The following is a 22,283-nucleotide window of genomic DNA, read 5'->3' on the forward strand; positions in this document are numbered from 1 at the left end:
ATGTTTGGACGAGATCCAGTTATTGAAGAAGGGGCGGTCGGTTGCAGGAAGTGCAATGGTCTAGCCAAATGGGATTTTGATTCTCATTGACCAAGATACCCATGTTCTTTTTGCAAATTTATGTGGGGTCCATAGGAAATTTATTTTACTTGTGTATTACTTATTCGGGTAAGTAATACCCATCTCTTAGGTGGGTAAGTAACTTTCCCACCTAGGGGAAAAGTGCTAACACGTGGACGAGACAAAATTGTCCCTTTTTAATAATGACTTTTTTTATGGTTAAAATAGTTATTATCTTGTTTACTTGAAAAATAAAGAACATGGATGAGCACACTTACTCAGTTAAGTGTTTCCTTAGAACACTTGGATGAGGCAAAATTGCCCCTTTTTAATAATGATTTTTTAAGGCTACAACGTTCATTGTCTTATTTACCTGGAAAATAAACATTTTCCCAGGTAAATAACTTCCAAAAGCGAACATGGGCCTCGTTGTTAATGAAATAGTCATTCGGTGATAAAGGGAGATTAAGGAAACCCGAGATTTGAACTTGACTTGGTTGGGTTGCAGAAGTGGGGGGCACAGAAAAACCGAAAAGATGAAGATAAGGGGAAGAAGGAAAAGAGAAGTATGGAGAGAGAGGAAAATGAGGGCAATAGTGTTGTGTTGGCCGGATTGCAAAATAGGGGAGAAATAGTTAGGGGGGAGAGGGAGATTATCAAGATAAAAAAAGAGGAGAGGGAGAGATGTTTTGCACATGTGAGTTTCTTTATAGTGAAATGAGACATGTGGCAATATTAGAAAACAAAAATGTTGATCAAAAGTCAATATATGGGTATTTTGGTCATTCTATCTCTATCGTTAGTGGATTCTAACGGAGGGGGTGAACTAGCAATGGTGTCATAAACTTCAAGGGAGGTGTTTTCTATTTAGCAAAAAGTAGGAGAGGCTTTAAAAATTGTAAGGAACTTCACGGGAGGTTTCAACAATTTACCTTTTATTTTTTGGTAAATATAAAAATCCCCTTGTACTATTTGGTCAATGACAATTACTCTTTTGAACTTTCATTGCAACAAAGACACATTTAAACTTTCACTTTCTAACAAATACCCCTAATCGTTAAGTCAGATGACAAAATGGGTTAAATTAACAAAATATCCCCCAAACTCTCCTTATATCAAGCTTGCCTTGATATTCAAACTCGATTAGAATTGAACTCGAGCCCAAATTATTTTATTAGAGTTCGACTCAATTGCACCCCCTAGCTAAAATTAACAAGTACCATTTCACACGCAAAGAAGAATGCATTTCTTTAAATTCTTGTTTTGTTTTATGGCATGAATGTCTTATAATATAAAAATTAGGGTAAAAGACTTAAACCTCCCTTAAATTGCCCCTCTCATTTAAATCAATGGCTTAACCAGAAGTGTAAATTGGGCCGTGCCTCCCGCGGCCCAACATGGCATGACAGCCCACGGGCCATGCCAGGCCTAACACAATGGTTCGTGCCGTGTTGGGCCTGGGGTTTGAAGTCCACGGGCCAACACGTCCTTTATATACTATTTATATATATATATATTATATTTATATATACATAATATTTATATGTTTTATACATTTATATATATAATATTATATATTATGTAAATTATAATTATATAATAATATATAGTATATAATATATTAATAAAATAAACAATTGTTTTCAATTTTATTATACTAATTTATTTAGTTATTGTATATATCAAAATTTATATAAAATTAAAATTTTAAGTTTTTTTTTAACTTTTTTAAATAAATAAGCAAAAATAGCTTTGGCCCAGTCCATGGCCTGACTTGGGCCAAGGCTTGGCCCACGGACCAGGCATGGGCCTAGGCTGACCCCCAAAATTTTCACCAAGAAGGGTGGCACGATCAGTGACGACCCACGGGCCAACATGGCACAACCCACACTTTACACGGACCGTGTCATCCCAGTCTAGCACAGCCCACTTTACACCTCTAGCTCAACCTAAGATCTTACATACCTATAAGGGGCACAAGGAGAGCCTTGATTAGCCCCGCCCCATACACCCATATACCATTTCCCTTAAGATAAAGATAGAAGATTACTCATGATAGCAAATTATCAATATTCAATACCAAACATGAGGCATACTATGCTCCGTTAGGATTCTCTTTTTCAATTCAATTGTATTAAAAAAGAAAAGCGATACCAAACAAACCAAAGTACCAAATACATACTACGCCATTGCAACCTCTCCTCATTGTTTCCAAGACGACAATTTCGAGAGGGCTGGTTGTCATTAAGGCTATGTTTGGTTTGAAGGAAAAGATAGGGAAAGGAAGGGAAAGATAGAGAAACAAATCCATACAAAGTTTGTAAAGGTTTCTTTACCTTTCCTTTCATTTCCCAACTTTTTCCTTGAAACCAAACACATCTTAATATCACAAGATTCACAACCACTGGTGACATGCTTGGGTTCATAGTAGAGAGACGTGGTAACACTATGAACAAACATGTTGACAAGCTCTTTAGTTTCGGACAATCAAGTCTCAAAGGAGTCAACAATTATGCTATTGGATTCCACTATTTTGAAAATTTGAAGAAATAACCAAGGTAAAATAGATTTTTTGATGATTTTGTTAGATATAATTTTAAAAGAGGAGGTTTTAGTCCAATTTGAAAAGTGAAGGGGAGGGGGGGTTCTCATTATTTAGGACAAACCTCTGGGGAGGTTTAAGAGAACATTAAATTCATATATATCAAAGAAACCTCTACCATTTCATATGAATATTGAACCTGGTAAAAAATATATCAGGGTCTATTAGTTCAACCAAGAGGATTTCAATATTATATTTTAAAAACTATTTTTTTGGGTGAAAAATATTTAAAAAGGTAATTGAATCATAAATTATTCAAATTAGAGATAAGATTAGATGATTGCATTAGATCCCAGGTTCCCTTTGGTTGCCTATTAAAAAGTGATGAAAAAGAGAAAACAATAAGGAAAAAGAATATTATTTGGAAATGATTTCCTTTCTTGCATCTTGCATTTGTTGGCTATTTTTACCATCAACAAATGAAGGAAAAAGAGAGCCAAGGGGTATTCAACAACATCGTTGGTTTTGTTTATGAAAATAAAACTACACATTTCACTTTATTATGAAAAAAGAAAAACAAAAATAACTATCACATCATTAAAAACAATACAATTTTGCTAATGCATGAGTTGTTTTTGTTTTCAAAAACATAACCAATTATGTTATTGAACACCCTATATGTTTAGGTCCTGAATTGTTTTGGGCTTCTAATTTTAAATCATGAATTTAACTTTCCTACTTGTATCCCCTGCATGCGAGTGATAGCATGGCTATGTTGAACACCCTATAAGATGTTAAAATTGTGCCATGAATCACATGAGGCCCATCATAGAGGAACGACTTGGGCGGGCCCAACCCAAGCCCTGGACCGATTTATCCCAATCTTGCACAATCCTAGTCTATATATATGTATGTATATATACAAATTTTATTATGGATTGATTGGCCAAACCGAATACATCAAATTTTAACATGGACCAAGGGTTGAGGGCCAGGTTGAAGTGTTGAACATATCAAGCTTGACCTTAGTATATATGGGCGCAATTGTTAGGATTGAGCCTGGGTTGACATTAAACCCAACCCAGCCCACCCAACTTGCACCCTTACCAAAACATAGAAAGCCTTCAGTTCTGTTTGACAATATTTTGTGCTTTGTACTTTTAACAACACCAAAATACAAAGCGTATAGTATATTTTTGGTTTCGTACTTTTATTTCAAAAACATGTTTTTAAAAGTAAAAATAAATGATGCCATTTGAATACAACAAAATGTTTTATATGTGTATGTTATATGACATTATATACGGATGCCATGTCGCATTTGAATATGGGTAATTGACATATAAATGTTACATGGTGGAATATATAGATGCAATGTGGCAATATAGATGAATGCCATGTGGCATATACATGTCATTAATTATAATCAGATGTCATGTAGTGGCATATATATGTCATGTGACATCATTTTTGGATGCCAAAGTGGCATAAGAATGTTGTATCAATGACATATTAATGCATGTCATATGGCATGGCACATGTCATTGAATATATTAATGTGCATATATTTTTATATGACATTTATATATAATATACCATATGGTGGGATGTATAAATATCATCGCGTATGTAAGAATAAAATATGTGAGGGTCAAAAATCACAAATTATCAAAAATTGAATTTGTACTTTTCATTTTTTTTTGTATTTTTATTTGATATATTTTAAAAATAAAAAACACCCCAAATAAATACGTTCTAATACTTTTTGTCATTTCATACTACTCCCCAAAAAACATTCCGGATTTGATCCTGTTCTGTTCGGTGCCATGGATCACGTGAGGCGCATTGGCTTAGCCGTAGAGTTTGCGGTTCCGTGGGTCATAGCCCATGGGCGACACTACACAAGAAACAACTAGTTGATATGTTGGAAACAACCACCTTCCCCACTGGGCCCGGCCCACCATCCGCAAATCATACCACGATTTTGATTTGTGAAAGTATCATCCATGCTTTAAGATTTTCCCTATTAATTAATTAACATTAAATCATTAATTCACTTTCGTCGCTTAAGAATCACGCGTCAAGAGTTGCTCCGCTTTCGTTTTCTATTTTCAAATATTGAGCCTGAGCCTGAGGCGCTCGATCACTGACCTGTAACAAGGTTGCAATAAGCCTAGAATTCCACTGAAACCAGTTGAACGATCTCGAAGCGAACCCGCATGTGTGGAAACCATTACGACTCGTCAATTAATTAATTAATTATTACCGAGCGCGGGAATCGACAACTCTTCGTTTCTATCTGCATTGGCAAATATGTTCAAGAAGTGAGTGCTCTTCGAAGTTCGAACTCCCTTACTGTGTCTCTCTATAGCTTGTTGTTAATTAGTATTGAAAATAAATATTCATTTATTGGCCCCTCATTTTCTTTATAGATTTGCTTAGTTTTAGGTTTACAGATCTATGTTTTATGATAAACTTGTTGGTATATGAGCGACTGAATTGTATCTAGATCAACGAATTTGGGTTTCAAAGGGATATACTTTCATGTTTTTTTTTTCCGCATTATGTTTTGTAAATATTTTTACACCGTACATTCTTTTTCCGATTACCAATTACCAAACGAGTGGGTATGTTTTGCATGCTTGGAGTAAGTTGCATATCTTATTTATTTCTATTCAGGGTCTATATGAGCATGCCTTATAGCATAACATGTTGGCTGTAGCATTTTTAAAGTACGAACTATTTGGAGGAAAAAGAGGGAAGTAAAAGCTGGATACATAGTTTTATGGGCTGATTCTGTAAAACTTCAAGAAACAAATGATAGCAGTTTGGTACTGAAGCAGGCATTGCCCTTGCTCCTTAGAGGTAACTGGAGTATAACAAGGATCCTGTAGTTCAAGAAGTTGGGACCTCCAAAATTCAACCCATACGGGAAAAAAATAATTCAACCCCTACAAACTTGATAGAGAAAGAATTCTTGAACTAAAGTCTTCAATTTGGGAACAGGCAAATACAAATAAGAAAAGTGCAAATATAAGTTTTACAAATACTGTATGTATACAAGGTTTTGCACTGAACATATTGTATATGCACTCTTCCCAAACTTAGCCAAAGGAGAGATGGGTCTGGACCAAGGTTCAAAATATCGATACGCCCGATACGCCGATAGGGGCGTATCGGGCGAATTGATACACATTTTGGATCTGTTTTGTTTTAATTTTTTTTCCGCAATTGGTTCAGGGGGGCTGGTTTAGGTCTCCTCTACCCCCTGAACCGGTCAGACCTCCGATACACCCACTGTAGGGGCGTATCGGAGGGGTCCCGGAACGATACAACTTTGAACCTTAGTCTGGACTCTGGAAGAATATGATCTTTGGAAATCGATAGGGCAGAGGAGAATGGTAGCATAAGTAGGGAGGAAAGAAAATAAGATTTGGCCAAAGGGGAGTTCGACAAACTAGCTTATTAAGAAGAGATCAAATGGAGGCAGAGGTCAAGGTGTTTGTGGTTGAAGGACGGAGACAACAACACAAATCCTTCCATATAATGGCAAGTGCTAGAAGAAGGGAGAACACAATAAAAAAGATTGAGGTCCAAGGGGTAGAAATTGAGGAGGAAGGGCAGATTAAAAGACATTGCAAAGTTCTATGAGAATCTTTATTCTTTATAAGGAAGATTGGAGGATTAGACCTGTTTTAGATGGCCTGTAGTTCGAATCCCTTTTGGCTGATCAAGCTAGAGACCTGGAGAAATCCTTTTCTGAGGAAGAAGTGTGGGAAGTGATCTAAGGTTTAGAGGGGGATTAAGGCCCTGATGCTGATGGGTTCACACTCTTATTCTATAAGAAATGTTGGGGAATCGTGAAGCAAGATGTAATGAATGCCTTAAGGGAGTTTCATGAAAGGGGTGCTCTTGAAAGAAGTTTACACAATTACACCACACGTTTATCACTTTAATTCCAAAAAAGAAAGGGGCAGTGGAGTTGAGTGGTTTTAGCCCATCAGTCTAGTGAGCAGCTTGTACAAGATACTAGCAAAACTTTTGGAAAGTAGAATGCAAAAGTAGTATCAAGTCTGATTGCTGAATCTCAAGGTGCGTTCGTTGGAGGAAGATTGATTGTGGATGGAGTGCTCATTGCAAATGAAATAATAGACTCAAGGAGAAGAAGTGGTTGTGCAGGTCTTCTGTGTAAAGTGGATATGGAGAAAGCCTGTGACCATGTGAATTGGAAGTTCTTGGACTACATGTTAAAGAGGATGAATTTCGGCAAGAAATGGAGAAATTGGATAAAAGTGTGCTCATCTTCCTCATCATTCTTAGTGCTTGTAAATGGGAGTTCTTTTGGGTTGTTTTGGAGTTCTAGGGGTCTAAGACAAGGGATCCCCTCTCCTCACTTCTATTCATTTCTGTGACAAAAGCCCTCTCTAGGCTTGTAGAGGGAGCCCAACTGGGAGGGCTAGTGGAAGGTTTCCAAGTAGAAAATGGGGATGTGGAGATTGCTCTATTGCAATTTGCAGATGACACTCTTTTTTTTGTGATGCTTCTTGGGAGCAAATTTGGAATGTGAAGGCAATTTTAAGATGGTTTGAGGTGGTCACTGATTTGCATATTAATATTCTAAAGAGTGAAATACTGGCTGCCAGGGAAGTTATAAACTTGGAAGCGTGGGCTGATGATTGGGGTTGCAAAGTTGGTAAACTCCCAACAAAATACTTGGGTATGCCTTTGGGTGAAAATTGTAAATTCAATACCATTTGGAAGTCCATCATTGAAAAGGTGGCTAGAAAATTGGCTTCTTGGAAGATCAAATACTTATCAAAAGGGGGCAAAGTCACTCTAATTAGAAGTGTTTTGTCTTCCCTTCCCATTTATTACTTTCCCAGTTCTGGCAAGTAGGGCTGCTGTGTTAGAAAGAATGATGAGAGACTTCTTATGGAGGGGGTGGAAGGAGTAGTCAAAATAAAGTTTGTTGTTCCAGGGAAAATGGGGGTTTAGGGATCAGATCAGTAAAAGAGGTCAACATTGCCTGGTTAGGGAAGTGATTGTGGAGATTCAATGACCAACCGGACAGTCTATGGAGAAGGTTATTGTATCCAAGTATGGTTCCAGTAGCAGGGAGTGGGAGGCAGAAGAAGGTCCTCTTATGGGTGTTCAATTGGAAGGCAATTAAGAAAATTCATCCACAGTTTTTGAAAGGTATAAAGTATGAAGCAGACTGTTAGCGTAGGGGTATTTCTGTTTTTATACCTTGATTGATGTTGCTGATCTGTAATGTTGTGTTGAAACATGTGCTCTTAACTTAAGTAAGGGCACATAGGTCTTTTCAGTTATGTTTTAATAATAATATAAATACTTACTGGCTGACTGGGAGAAGTCATGTTGACTCTTTCAGTTCGAACCAGAATTCTCTCTTCTCTCTTTCTCTCTTTCTCTCTTTTTTTATCACTTTTTCTTCTTCTACATAACTGAACTCAGTTAGGCCGAACTCTAAGGCAGACTTGAATTATAACATGGTATCAGAGCTAGGTTAAATCTGCCTAGATTTCTGCTTGCCTAGGGTTCATTCTCTGCGCACCCTATCTAGGGTTTTCCTCCTTTTTTTCTGTGTTCGATTGGAGATAAGGGAAAGGGCTGAAAAGGAGTGATCGTCCTCTTCCCTTGGGGGTCTTTATGTCTCCAGTCAGGTCGTATGTGGTCGGTTGCTGTGATTTCTGAGATCGCCCTCTCCTAGTAGAGGAAGAATAGAGGGCCGAACTGTGTGTGGCTGTTGTGTGTGAAGCGGCTGTTGTGTGTGGATTGCTCTCCTGCTCGCATGGGTGTTACTTCAACGATAAGGTAAGAGATTTCCGTGCATGATATCTGTTATGGATTAAATAGGAGGTGTGTTTCAGACCATTTGCTAGGGTTTCGCCCAGTAAGTGCTAGGGTTTATGCTGGTTTCTTTGTGCATTTTGAAGGAAGAGATATGATCATATAGTGGTGAGATTTCAGGTAGTTGTAGGAGTAGGGTTTGTGGTGTGAGCACACTTTTCAGCAACAACAAGTGCTGAAATCAGTGTGACAGGTGTGATTTAGGGTTTGTGGTGTAAAGAGCACACATTCCAGCAACAATTAGTGCTGCAATCAGTGTGACGGGTGTGACCTAGTGGTGTGTAGTGTGCAGATCTCAGTGATAACAGAATTCAGCAAGTGTGCAGAATTGGTGATAACATAATGGGAGATAATAATGATTATAAACCTAGTGTGATGGTGCCTACAGACTACCTAAATGTTCAGATGACCTCCATTAAGTTAAATGGAGAGAATTATGTGCCTTGGGCTAAATCCGTTGAAGTCTTTCTGAAGGCAAAGAAGAAGGTAAAACACATCAGAGAGGAGAAACCCTCCTCTGACTCTCACGAGTATGAAGACTGGGAGCAAGAGGACGCTCAGATCATCACATGGTTGTGGAACAGTATGGAACCCAGGATTAGTGTGAACTTCATGTTCCTTGATACTGCCAAAGATGTGTGGGACCATGCGAAGAAATTGTATTCGGGGCAGGACAATACAACCAGAGTTTATCAGCTTTATCAAGTGTACTTTAATCTGCAACAGGGCAATTAGAGTCTTGAGGAGTACTATGCCAACATGAGGAACATACGTAATGAGTTGAATGTCTATCATCCTCTCACTTCTGATGTCAAGATTCAGCAACAACAGAGAGAGCAACTTGATGTAACTAGATTTTTGGTGGGACTAAAGTCTGAATATGAACCAGTACGGGCTCAGATATTAGGGGGATCAGCTCTTCCGTCCCTAGAAGAGGTATTTGCTCGACTTCGGAGGATTTCTATCGGATCTACTGAGAACTCTAATATCTCAAATAGATCTGCCTTTGCTGCATCGAGAGGCCGTGGTGGTAGAGGTGGAGCTCGGGGAGCTCAGTCTGGCCGTGGTGTTTGTAGTGGTTCTGCATATGGCCGAAGTGGCAATGGTGGGTCTACTTATAATCGTGGTGGTGGTCGTACTGGGAGCAGAGATTCAGGGGGAGCCCGTGGTAGAGGACGTAGCTCAGGCCCGAGGAAGTGCACTCATTGTGGTATGGATGGACATACCATCAACTATTGTTATGATTTACATGGTCCTCCCTCAACCTGAGCCAACGCGACCGGTGACTCAAGTTCCAGCTTTAGACAGGAGAATCATTCATCTGACCAGTTGCCTCCTACATCCACAGATGGTCCCACGAAGGAGATGGTGAGTGTTCCCCGTGATGAATATGAGAGGTTTATCCAATCACAGCAGAACGCGGTGACTTTTGCTCACTCAGGTATGGCTTGTCTGGCATCTACACCCAATCCCTGGATCATTGACTCTGGAGCCTCCGATCACATGACTGGAACTCCAGGTGTGTTTTCCTCCTTATCTCATTGCTCAACATCACAATCTGTCACCCTTGCTAATGGTTCCACATCCTCAATTTGTGGTGTTGGTAATGTTGACCTAGATCCTGTATCCCTCTCATCAGTTCTGTATGTTCCTAAATTGCCTTTTAACCTTATGTCTGTTAGTAAGCTGACCAAATCACTTAACTGCTCCATTACCTTTTATCCTTCTATGTGTGTCTTTCAGGATCTCAAGACGGGGATGAAGATTGGTGGAGGGCATGAAGCAGGTGGACTGTATTATCTTGACGGTGGTGGTGGTAGAACTTCAACAGCTCTCCAGTCATCTCTTTCTCCTCTCCAGTGGCACTGCCAATTTGGTCATCCGTCGCTCAAAGTCTTGAAGTCCTTGGTTCCATCCTTGAGTCAGCTTTTTGTTTTGGATTGTGAGTCGTGTCAGTTTGGGAAACACCATCGTGTTCCCTTTAGTTCTAGGGTTGATAACCGTGGGAAACACCATGGTGCAATCAACACATATGATTTGATGTAGAGGAAGAGGCCTGGCTGGTGCCTTTCACCTAATTGGTGCTGTTTGTGTGAGACGAATGGTGAGACTGCTTATCATATCCTTGTCTCCTGTCCTATTGCTAACAGTATTTGGGATTGGCTCTTCTATCTTTTTGGGTGCAGGTGGGATACTCCGATGAACTTGGAAAGGCTGTTTGATTCTTCTACATTCAGATGGCCAAAAAGAAGAGGGAGAGCACTATGGAAATGCACAAGGGCAGCAGTAATTTGGGTGCTGTGGGAGGAAAAAATTGAGAATTTTTGAAGAGAAGAAAAGATGCAAGGAAGAATTAATAGAAAGGATTTTGATAAAGGTAACACCATGGGTAAAATCTATGAAGTCATTTTCAGACTTTACAGTGGATGATATAGTCAGAAACTGGAGAGAAGTTGCTTCCTCTTCAGCTGTTAAGAAGAAGGTCTTAAAGGAATGGGAACCCCCCAAATCAGGTTTCCTCAAGATAAACTTTGATGGAAGCAGCTTTGGCAACCTGGGAAGATCTGGAATCGGAGGAGTATATAGGAATGACAAGGGGATTGTAGTGGGGCTGTTCTCAGGCCCTTTTGGTATGGGTGATTCCACTACAGCTGAACTAAAGGCAGTGGTCTTTGGGATTCAAAAAGCTAAGGAGTTGGGGGTGAGAAAGCTTGTTGTGTAAGGCGACTCCAAAGTAGTGATAAGTTGGCTAAGAAAACTGAAAAGGCACCCTGGCTGTTTAGAAACGATATCAAGAAGGTTAAAAGCCTCTCCAAGGACATGCAGTTATTATTTCAATGGACTCCAAGAGTGGCAAATGGATTTGCAGACCAGCTAGCAAAACAAGGGGCAAACAGGGATCATTGATTTTGGGCTCAGTTGTAAGGATGAAAAACCAAAAGTGATAGGTGGCATCTTAAGTTTTAGTGGGGTAGCCGAGGCTACTCATAATCTGTATTCTTTTCTCATTTTAATGGAACTCTCTTTTACTGATCCAAAAAAAAAGTTAGAAGAGGTATAGAGGTGGTGGATATGGCTTGCACACTATGCAATGGAAGTGTGGAATCTTCTAGCCATTTGTTACTACATTGTGATTTTACCTACTGGTTTGGATAAGACTGTTGGATTTGTTTGGCGTTAAAATGTGTTTCCCGGCTGATGTGAAGGGATTCATAGGGGCTTGGTTCATAAGATGCTTAAGCAGGGCTGGAAAATTAGCTTGGAGCATGCTCCCTTCAGCAGTTTTCCGGGCAGTGTGGTGCAAAAGAAATAATAGAATTTTGAAGAGAGACAAAGTACAAAAGAAGAGGTGTATAGAAGGATTTTGGGAATGGTGCATTCCTGGTTGGCAAATCACTCATTGTTCAAAAACGGACATTCATGTTCTGTTTTTGATCAAGATTTCCTCTTTGTAAGGAGCTTATAGTCTTTTTGGTTTGGGGCTGGTTGTACTGGGTATACTGGTTCTTTCCTCTTGTACAGATTCTCTTTGTACAGGGGTTTCCATGGTTGTATGGTTTTAAGATTATTAATGAAATTACTTTACCTTACAGTTTAAAAAAAAGTGATATATTATTGGTTTGGGTGTCAATTTTCCCCCCGACAGATGGTTGTCATAGAAATTTTGTTTGAGAAGAAGGATTTTATGGAAATTGCTACATTTGCAGTATGTTGACTACATGGGAGGAATGAAATGGACAAACTCTGGTGGACTTTTGAGGGTCTCTAATCTGAGAGGACCAAGGTGATGGTCAGAGTCAGTGAGATATATCTTTTATGGTTGGTCTGCTGTTTTGAAAAATTTCAACAATGTTACATTGCATGGCTATCTATGGGGTTCATCACTTCATCTTAGCTTTGACTGTAGAAGTTGCTATATTTGCAGTGTGTTGACTATTTGGAAGGAATGTGACAGACGAACTCTGGTGGACTTTTGAGGGTCTCCGACTTGAAAGGACCAAGGTGGTAAATAAGGTCCATGAGATATATATCCTCTATAGTTAGTCCACTGTTTTGAAATGGGGCGAGTCACTCAGATCTTGAATCAACTAAGTAGATCATCAACTCAGGGCCCAATTTATTCTCCAGATGAGTTGGGAGATGGGGCAGCTTGCACGCAACCCAGCAAACGGTGCAAACTACAGATCTCAAGCCAGATTGTGCAGGAGCACCCTGTAGTTTTCTTCGCTGCTCTCAGCCAGCAAGCAATGGCTTGAGCACCTTTGTATGGGGTTAGGATGACTTAATCTATAGACCGTGGTCTGCCTCAGCTTTGACTGTAGAAGTTGTTACATTTGCAGCATGTTGACTACTTTGAAGGAATGGAATGGACAAATTCTGATGGACTTTTGAGGGTCTCCAACTTGAAAGATCAATGTGGTGGACAGAACTAGTGACATATATCCTTTATAGTTGGTCCACTGTTTTGAAAGATTTCAACAATGTTATATTTTATGGCTTAATATGGGGTTGGGATGAATTAATCTATAGACAATGGTCTGTTTCAGCTTTGGTATAATCTTACATCCCCTCCCTTTTATTGGTATAATTTTTTACATTATTTGCCAAAAAACAAAATTATTGGTAGAGGAGTCACTTTCTATTATGAACCTCTCCAAATTAAGGGGAGAAGAGAGTAAATCCCTTCAATATTTTTTTTTAACCCATTGTCACTCCTGGCTATTTTGAGTCTTGGGAAGGGTAGACTGTAAGAAGGTTTAAACCTCAGTTCTAATTGAGTTAGAATCTCTAAGAGGCCAGCAATTGCCAAGATGATCCTACTCAAATCATCACACATCTGGGTTGCCATGCATGCAGGTTTCACATATGTGTAATGTTCTGAAAATCGTAATCGTATCGTAAATCATGAGAAAATTGAATTGATTTGAATCGTGAATCATATCGTAAATCGTAAGATTATTTCTATTTTTTACAAATTTGTCAAAAAATTAAGTATACATATGCAAAAAGGCTAAATATATATTAAAAAAGTGTTATATCCTATATTTAAGTTTTATATCTACCATATATGTACCTAAAACAACAGAATTTACCACTTATACAATAGAAGTCTAAGATGATATAATCAAGTTTGACTTGAAAGTCAAATAATCCCCATACAATGGCTCTTTATTCAATCTTTGATAGAAAATAAACTCAATATATGGACTTAAATACTGTAAATAAATCAATTTCTAATAAAGTCTTTAAAACAAGTCACCCTTGACAAAACTAAATATAATCAAAACAAAAATGACAAAGTAGATAACTACTTTTTAATGGAAATGATTTGAATCACAATGATCATAGGAATCATATAAATCATAAGATTTATGTATCAAATCGTAAGTTTCAAACAAAAATTGTAAGATTTTTGCAGAAAAGGATTTATGTATAAGATTCGAACTGAAACCCTTGGGAGTCATGATTCAAATTGTAAATCGCATCGTAAACCATAAGATTTTAACAACATTAATATGTGACAGAAGTCGACTACTTGAAATTTTGAGACCCTAGAACTTATAAAGGTTTGGTTAATAAGTCCATAAAAGACTTGAAACTTTGGAAAAGAAGTAGAACCCAGTCTTCAGAATTCATATTTGTTAAACAGTATGAGTTCTTGTTTTTTTACCTGATGGGTGATCATGCTGTTTGTTATGATTATTTTTTAATGGTTAATTACCATTGCCCACTTGGTGGAAAAAAAGAGTAATTGATCTTTTCAAGCTGTAAAAAAAAAGAAGCAACATGGAAATAATTTGAAACCATTTAGGCTCCATCTTGTTAACTGCTTTTATTCTCAACAAATTTATTCCTTATCTTTGGTAGGTTCTCCTCTGAAGATATATCTTCACAAAATCAAGTGAAAGCATCTGTACAACGGAAGATCCGGCAAAGTATTGCAGATGAGGTTCAGATTGCAGCTGGCCTTGCACTTTTCCTTGCTTTGGTATTAGATATGTAAAAGCATGGTTTTAAGAGAAGAATGGCAGGACAAGTTTCATGTGTCTGAACCCAAATGGTTGGGTTATGGTTGAGCTAAGTTTAATTGAGTCATGTGCTGATATAAGTTCCTCTATGTTGCAGTACCCAGGCCTGGAACCAATTTTGGATGATCTGCTACCAAAGAAATCACCTCTGATTGTTGCAAAATGGTTTATCTCTCATATCTTTTTATTTTCTTTTCTTAGTTCGGATAACGATTTGTTAGTCACTGATCAGTTTAATATTATCTTAGTTTCTGATCCTATAGAGCTGGTATGGTCCTATTTACTGAAGATGGCTTGTGACCGTTTTTATAGTTTAAACCTACTTGCAATTGCATAAGAAGAAAGCTTTCTTTATTCATTTTTTTAAGAGAGGTAACAATTTATTCATCAAATAAAGTGTTTTCTTTATTTTGCTTTGTACTTTAAGTTGTTTGGATACATTTGCTTACTTAAATTATTTGGCAGCTTCCAAGGGATTCTTGCTGTTGGCTTAGTAGTGGATGAACTTATTGCAGAGTTCAAATAATTGAGGTGGACGTGGAGAAGGTGGTGGAGAGAATGTAGGTGTTGGGAGCAAGCTTAGTGGGTAGATTTGTTGTTATAGACATAGATGTGGAGAAGGTGGAAGTATGGGCGATTATAGAGTGGGGGAAGGAGAAGCTAAAGGGAGTGAGGAAGCTAAACAGGGGTTTATTCCTATTTATGTTTCACAGCAAGGAGATGGCAGAGCTTGTTATGAATCAAGAGAGAGCGAAGGAGAGGGAGCTCGATCTTAGACTTGATTGGTGGTTCCCAATGGCTGGAGCTTTGTCATATCAAAGAAAGAAAAGGGCCGTATGGATTTATGTAGCTGGTATCCCTTTGCATGCTTGGAGTATAGTGACTTTTGAGGCAATAGGAAACCATTGCAGGGAGTTCCTGCAATTTGATGATAGGGATAGATCTTGGGACAACCTAGACTTGGCAAGAATTCTAGTAGCGGTGGAGGAAGTTTCAGATGTCCCAAATCTGGTGAATTTGATGTTCACAGGTGATGTGTATGACCTGAGGATTCTGGTCGAAGGTGACTGATGGTGCACGATCTGGACGTTCCTAGATGGATGGCAACTCGGACGTTGGTCTGCTTAGTTGGCCGGTCAAACTGCAAGGAAAGTATGCTTCAGAGGACCCAAGGTGGTTTACCCGGCATGGACACTCCGATAATCGCGCGTACCTTGTAGCATTGGGGTTGGAGTCCTTATATAGGTGAGCTGCCGTAAGTCTTACGAAACACCTATGAGATCCCCGACCCGTGCTACCAGGAGTCCGTTCCGCACTCGGAGGTGGACTTCGTGTGAGCTGATAAGGCTTATCGAGTCCGTCTGATCTGGGCGGGATAAGGATAAGGCTTGTGGATGTGTAGCGTGATCCTGGAGAGGTTGGAAACAACTGGCTAGCTTCTAGAAGCTGACTATGTGTCACCTCAACAAGTTGGGCCATCACAGGCTGCTCGGACCTCGGTCTTGGCCGAGGTGCCCGAGTTGATCTGGCCTGTTGAGGTGGCAGGAAATGCTGAGTCGTCATCCATGTCCTTAGGTTGATCCACGTGTCCGCGTGCTAACAGGTCGGATCAAATTACCCCTCATCATTGACGATTTCACGTTCTTAGGTTGGAGGAGTTTTGATCAGACTAGAGTAGCAGAGGAACAAAGGAAGGGCCAAAGCTCTTAGTCAAAGCAGGGGAGGGAGTAAGAAGAAAGGGAGAGGAATCAACAGTCGGGGGGAGAAGGAAGAAGACGAAGAGAACTTGTCAAAGGGTAAAAATGGAATTTTGCAAGACAATACTTTTAAGTCATCTGACGTGGTACATAGAGAGGAAGGAGGGAAGGGAGCTGGAAAGCCACAAAAAAAAAAAGACAAAAGGAGCGGTGAAGAGATAATGCCACAAAAGGGAGGGGAAAGGAGGACTTTATGGGTGGGGCCCATGGTGGCTCGAGGAACTCAAAGCATCCTCGTCCTATGGGATTAGGTGTAAAGAAAGGGAGGGGTGTAATTGGAAAGAAGAAAACCAGTAGCAAAGAGACAGGTGTTCAAAGAGTAAGAAAGGGAGGGAGGAGTGGGTTTGGGTGATAACGACATTTAGCAAAGACGGGAAGGCTTCAATGGAGGTGAGAGGAAGGAGGAAGAAGAAGAAGAACCTCAAGGACCTTGCACAGTACAAGTTTCAGCCTTGACACTAGTAGTCGAAGTCCAACAAGTCAGAGATACTTCTATTGAAGAAGCAGTGTGTGCAGAGACTCCAAGATGGGAGGAATGAACTGAACAAGTAGCGACTGTGCCTCAGTCTATCGATTCTGAAACAGTAGACAAAACAGACGAGGTAAGTCACACTGCTTCTTCTTCAACAACCCCAACTGAAGTGAGAAGAGTCAGCAAGAGGGAGGGGAAGTGGTAATAGGGGTTGTGAGGGGAAAAGGAAAAGACAGGGAAGCAGAGGATTCCAGGGAACAGCAGAGGGTGTATAATAGGAGGAGATTGTCAGGTCTGTTTAAAGAAAAAGGGGGGGAGAAGGAGTTATTAGGAGGGGAAATGACTTCAGAGGAATTGGCGGACTTGGGGATTAGTGGGTGTGATGAGGGAGGGGAGGCAGGGAAAGGAAGTGGAGTGATAGCTGAAGGAAAGGACTTGGAGTTGAGAAGGATAGTTAACAGAGATGTAACAATAGGGAAGTCTCTCGGACTATTCTTTTGGGGAAGAGAAGGCTTTGTCAAGATTGTAGTTGAACAGTTTGAAAGAAGAAAAATTGAAGAGAAGTCCAAAAAAAGAGAAGAAAGCAAGAAGGAGAAAAGTTGGAACGAAGAAAGAATAGAGGAAGACCAAGTTGTGCTTGAAGAGTGAGCACTAGTCGGAGGGAAGCAACTTAAGGAGGGGGGTGGGGAAAGATGAAGCTGTTAAGTTGGAATGCCAGGGGATGGAGGGAGAAAAAGAGGAGGGATTTGGTTCACAATCTAATAAGAAAACAGAAGCCTGATGCAGTCTTCTTACAGGAAACAAAGTTGGAGGCCTTCAATATAAATCTGTTGCATGAACTGTGGAGGAAGGATGGGGGAGAGTGGATGGAGCTGAAAGCGGTTGGGTTGCTAGGTGGTTTAGTCATACTATGGGATCTAGGGACCTCCAAAACATTTGGGGAGTGGGTTCGGAGATATTTGGTATCAAATTGCTTACATGAGACAAATGGAGAGTGGGTTTGGGGACTGACGAATGTGTACGGGTTGAATGAGGAAGGAGAAAGAGCGGAGTTCTGGGAGGAGTGGATTGGTTCACAATCTAATAAGAAAACAGAAGCCTGATGCAGTCTTCTTACAGGAAACAAAGTTGGAGGCCTTCAATATAAATCTGTTGCATGAACTGTGGAGGAAGGATGGGGGAGAGTGGATGGAGCTGAAAGCGGTTGGGTTGCTAGGTGGTTTAGTCATACTATGGGATCTAGGGACCTCCAAAACATTTGGGGAGTGGGTTCGGAGATATTTGGTATCAAATTGCTTACATGAGACAAATGGAGAGTGGGTTTGGGGACTGACGAATGTGTACGGGTTGAATGAGGAAGGAGAAAGAGCGGAGTTCTGGGAGGAGTGGAGAAGGGTAAGGCAGAGCTGGGGGGTCCATGGTATGTGGGAGGGGATTTCAACATTGTTAGGAGAAGGAATGAGATGAAAGGGGGAAGAGAGAGAAGATTCAGTGTGGGGATGAGGAGACTTGAGGAGCTCATTAATGTTTTGGAATTGTTTGATCTACCTTTGAATGGGGGAAACTTTACTTGGTCAAACGGCCAATTTCCAGCTATTCTTAGAAGGTTGGACAGATTTCAGGTCTGAAGCCATTCAGGTTTGAAACTGTTTGGCTGCTTGAACCTAACTTTGTAGATTGGGCAGAAGAAAAATGGAAATCTTTTCAGGTTGAGGGGCCATCTGGTTTCAGGGTAGTGAGAAAGTTACAATTTCTTAAGGAAGAGTTGAGGGGAAGAAGATAGGAAGAGATTGGGAACGAGGAAGGTGGGAAAAAGGTGTTGGAGATGATTGCTAGACTGGACAGGTTAGAGGAGGAGAGAGAGATATTTCCTAGAGAAGCTAGATTGGAGAAAGAAGGGTTGGAGAGGGAGCTAGAGAGGTTGCTGCTGAGAGAAGAGGTGAGCTGGAGGCAGAAATAAAGGGTTTTGTGGTTAAAAGATGGTGATAAAAATACAACATTCTTCCATGCCTTTGCATGTGGAAGGAAGAGAAGAAACCTGATTTCAAGAATTCAGGTAGGGGAGGAGGCTGAGAACTGGGAAAGCATTCAAAGGCTAGTGGTGGGGTTCTATAGAAAGCTGTACTCAGGGAGGCAATGGTGTTGGATATCCTTGGGGGATGTAGAATCAAGAAAATTGAGTGAAAGGGCAGCTGGGTGGTTGGAGAGGGAGATTGAAGTAGGAGAAGTCAAGGAGGCCTTAAAGAGGATAAATGGAGACAAAGCTCCAGGGCCTCATGGCTTCAATTTCAACTTCTTAAGACAATGCTGGCATTTCTTGGAGAATGATTTCATGCAGATGATCCATGAGTTTTGTGAGAACAAAACAGTGGATAAGAGAGCAAGTGCAACTTTTATTTCACTAATACAGAAGAAGTTGGGGGCTACAAACATAAAGGACTTTAGGCCAATAAGCTTAATTTGCAGTCCCTACAAGCTTTTGGAAAAAGTTCTATCAATGAGACTAAAGAAAGTACTTCATGGAGTAGTGGGGGAAACACAAATAGCCTCTGTGGAGGGAAGACAAATTCTAGATGGGGTGATGGTGGCAAGTGAATGTATAGATTCAAGACTAAGAAGTGGAAGACCTGGTTTAGTGTGCAAACTAGACATAGAGAAAGCATATGATCATGTGGAATGGGGATTCTTGGAGGAGATTCAAAGGCTAATGGGGTTGGGAGAAAAGTGGGGGGGCTGGATGTATGGCTGTATTTCTTCAGTCTCTCTTGCAGTGATCCTTAATGGAATCTCCTCAGAGTTCTTTCAAATTTCAAGGGGGCTGAGACAAGGGGATCCCTTGTCCCCTTTATTATTTGTCTTAGTTATGGAGGCACTGAATCTGTTAATGATGAGGGGTGTCCAGGGAGGCTGGATGTATGGCTGTATTTCTTCAGTGTCACTTTCTGTGATCCTTAATGGGATCTCCTCAGAGTTCTTTCAAATTTCAAGGGGGCTGAGACAAGGGGATCCCTTGTCCCCTTTATTATTTGTTTTAGTTATGGAGGCACTAAATCTGTTAACGATGAGGGGTGTCCAGGGAGGATGGCTAGGAAGTTTCAGTGTAGGAGTTGAGGGCCCCTGCATCTCACATTTGCAATTTGCAGATGACACCCTTATCTTTCTAGATGCTGCGGAGGATCAAGTCCTGAACCTAAGGGCAGTGTTAGCAAATTTTGAGTTGCTAACAGGTTTGAAGGTGAATCTGGAGAAGAGTGTTTTGATTGCTGTTGGAGAGATCAGCCAAGAACAGATGTCAAGGTTTGCGGCAGTCCTAGAGTGCAGAATAGGGGAGCTCCCTTTTCTTACTTAGGACTCCCAGTTGGGGCTAAGTTTGGGTCTGCAAGCACTTGGAAACCTCTCATAGAGAGAGTGAAAATGAGGCTGGAAAGCTGGAAGGCAAGACCTCTCTCTTTGGGGGGCAGAATTACCCTAATAAAAAGTGTGCTTCAAAGTCTACCAACCTATTACCTCTCACTGCTGAAAATACCAACTTCGGTTGCTGATAAGATAGAAAAGATTCAGATGGACTTCCTTTGGGAAGGGGCAAAAGGTCCAAGGAAGTTTCACCTTGTAAAGTGGGAGAAAGTTTGTAGGCCGAAAGCTTTAGGGGGGCTGGGTTTAAGAAGAATAAAATTACTCAATAAAGCTCTTTTGATGAAATGGTTATGGAGGTTTGGGCTGGATAAGGAAAGGGACTCATTATGGAGAAGAGTGGTGAGATTTGGGTGGGAACCAAGGGAGGTATCTAACTCCTATGGGGTGGGAGTGTGGAAGGGTATAATGAGCTTTAACCAGGATTTTAGAGGCCTGGTTAGCTTCAATGTAGGAGCTGGATCCAGAGTGAGATGCTGGGAGGACGATTGGAGTGGGGTTGTGAAAATTTGTGATGGTTGCCCAAGGCTGTACAGGTTGACTGATCATCAGGTCTCTGTGGCCCAATGTTATGAAGACAATGGTGATAAGGTGGTTGGAGTCCTAAGTTCGGAAGACCTTTGCATGACCAAGAGCTGGAGGAATGTGTTCTATTGCTGAATAGACTGGAGCAGACCAGAATCTCTACTTGTGAAGATGGACAGTGGTGGAAGGAGAGCAGGGATGGAAAATTCACAGTGAAATCATTCTACGTAACTCTCATCAAGGACAGTGTAATTAATGATCAAGTGTGGAATTTGGAGTAACCCAGTTCCACCAAGCATTGAAGCTTTTGTGTGGCTGGCTGCAATGGATAGCATCCTCACAACAGCTCATCTGAAAAGTAGGGGGTTTTGTTTGGCTAGCTACTGCTACGTGTGCAAGTTAGATGAGAAAGCTGTACACTTGTTTTTCTCTTGCCACTTAGCAAACTGCATTTGGAGTTTCTACTGTTTCCTCTTTGGGATGCCCATCTTTCAACCATCTTCAGCAGAGATCTTTTCTTCATGGCAAAAGTTCAGAGGAAGTCTAGGAGCTAAAATTGTTTGGAGCTGTATTCCCTTCGCAGTGTGCTGGTCTTTGTGGGGGGAAAGAAATAGGAGGCTGTTTGAAGGAAAGGAAAAGTACTGAAGAGAATGTGGCTTCAGTTGGCAAACTCATCACAAATTGGGTCACTACTCTTCCAGAATTTGAGCAAATCAGTCCTTTGGATTTTGCTGATACTTTTTGGGAATTGTTAGAGATCCAAACTTGTAATGTGAATCAGTTAGTCTGAACTGATGTTTGATGTATGCTTGCTTTGTTTAAGGGTGTCATCTTGACACCTGAACAGCTTGTATCTGGTTTTCGTTTTAGTAAAATTTTTTACTCTTATTCTTCAAAAAAAGAAAAAAATATCTCTATCCTTTTATTTTCTCCTTTGACATGTTGGTGAGTTTTAACTTGGTATTTGAGCAACAACTACAGTTGGTTTATGATGGGCTATGAGTTTTTTGGAGAATAAAATTAAAAGAAAATTTTTATTAAATAAAAGAAAGTGCAAGAAATAGTGCTGGGAAAGCACTCAAGCAATAAAAAGTGAAGAACTTGCTGATACAAACATTCCAAACCACCAACTCACACCATTCCTGGAACATAAGCAGAAGTCAAGTAATGAACTCAAAGAGAAACCTTTGATATAAAGAAAAATTGGATACACTGAAATCTGGCACTCTAACCTTCATGACAACTCCACTTTCTCAATTATTAATTTTAAAATCCATACAAAATTTGCAACTGGTACTCAATTCATTTCTAATATGTCAACTTTCTATGCGAAGGCTACTCAGAATCTGTGGATCACCTTCTGTTACATTGCCGCTTTTCTCATGAGATATGGTCCAGAATATCTCAACCTTTTGAGGTGTAAAGCTGTTGTCCAGGGTCAGTAGTGGAATTTATAAAAGGTTCGAGGGTGGAACGCTAGATCAAAAGAGGAAAACTGATTTGGAACATAGTCCTAATGGCAGTGTTTTGGTGCTTATGGCAGGAGAGGAACACAAGAATATTTTTGATTTCTTTTGAAGGGCTACACAACCGGGGGTAGCCCATCCACCAACCCA

At 40.3% G+C, this 22,283-nt stretch overlaps 1 protein-coding gene across 2 annotated transcripts in view; it reads left to right on the forward strand.

Moving 5' to 3' along the window:
- Positions 1-4,662: 4,662 nt before the first annotated feature.
- The window catches only part of LOC104598905 (uncharacterized), a 64,930-nt gene continuing 47,309 nt past the window's right edge, over positions 4,663-22,283 (forward strand). Inside the window, exons 1-3 of one of the 2 annotated variants that reach the window (XM_010261194.3) lie at positions 4,663-4,926; positions 14,342-14,462; positions 14,600-14,667. In XM_010261194.3, coding sequence (XP_010259496.1) covers positions 4,916-4,926; positions 14,342-14,462; positions 14,600-14,667 — 200 coding nt within the window. In that variant the 5' untranslated portion in view covers positions 4,663-4,915. The remainder of the gene's footprint in view (positions 4,927-14,341; positions 14,463-14,599; positions 14,668-22,283) is intronic. The other variant, XM_010261196.3, reaches the window with a different exon arrangement.

Source organism: Nelumbo nucifera, chromosome 3, assembly GCF_055504915.1.
Source record: "Nelumbo nucifera cultivar China Antique chromosome 3, China Antique-T2T, whole genome shotgun sequence".
Taxonomy (NCBI): Eukaryota; Viridiplantae; Streptophyta; class Magnoliopsida; order Proteales; family Nelumbonaceae; genus Nelumbo; species Nelumbo nucifera.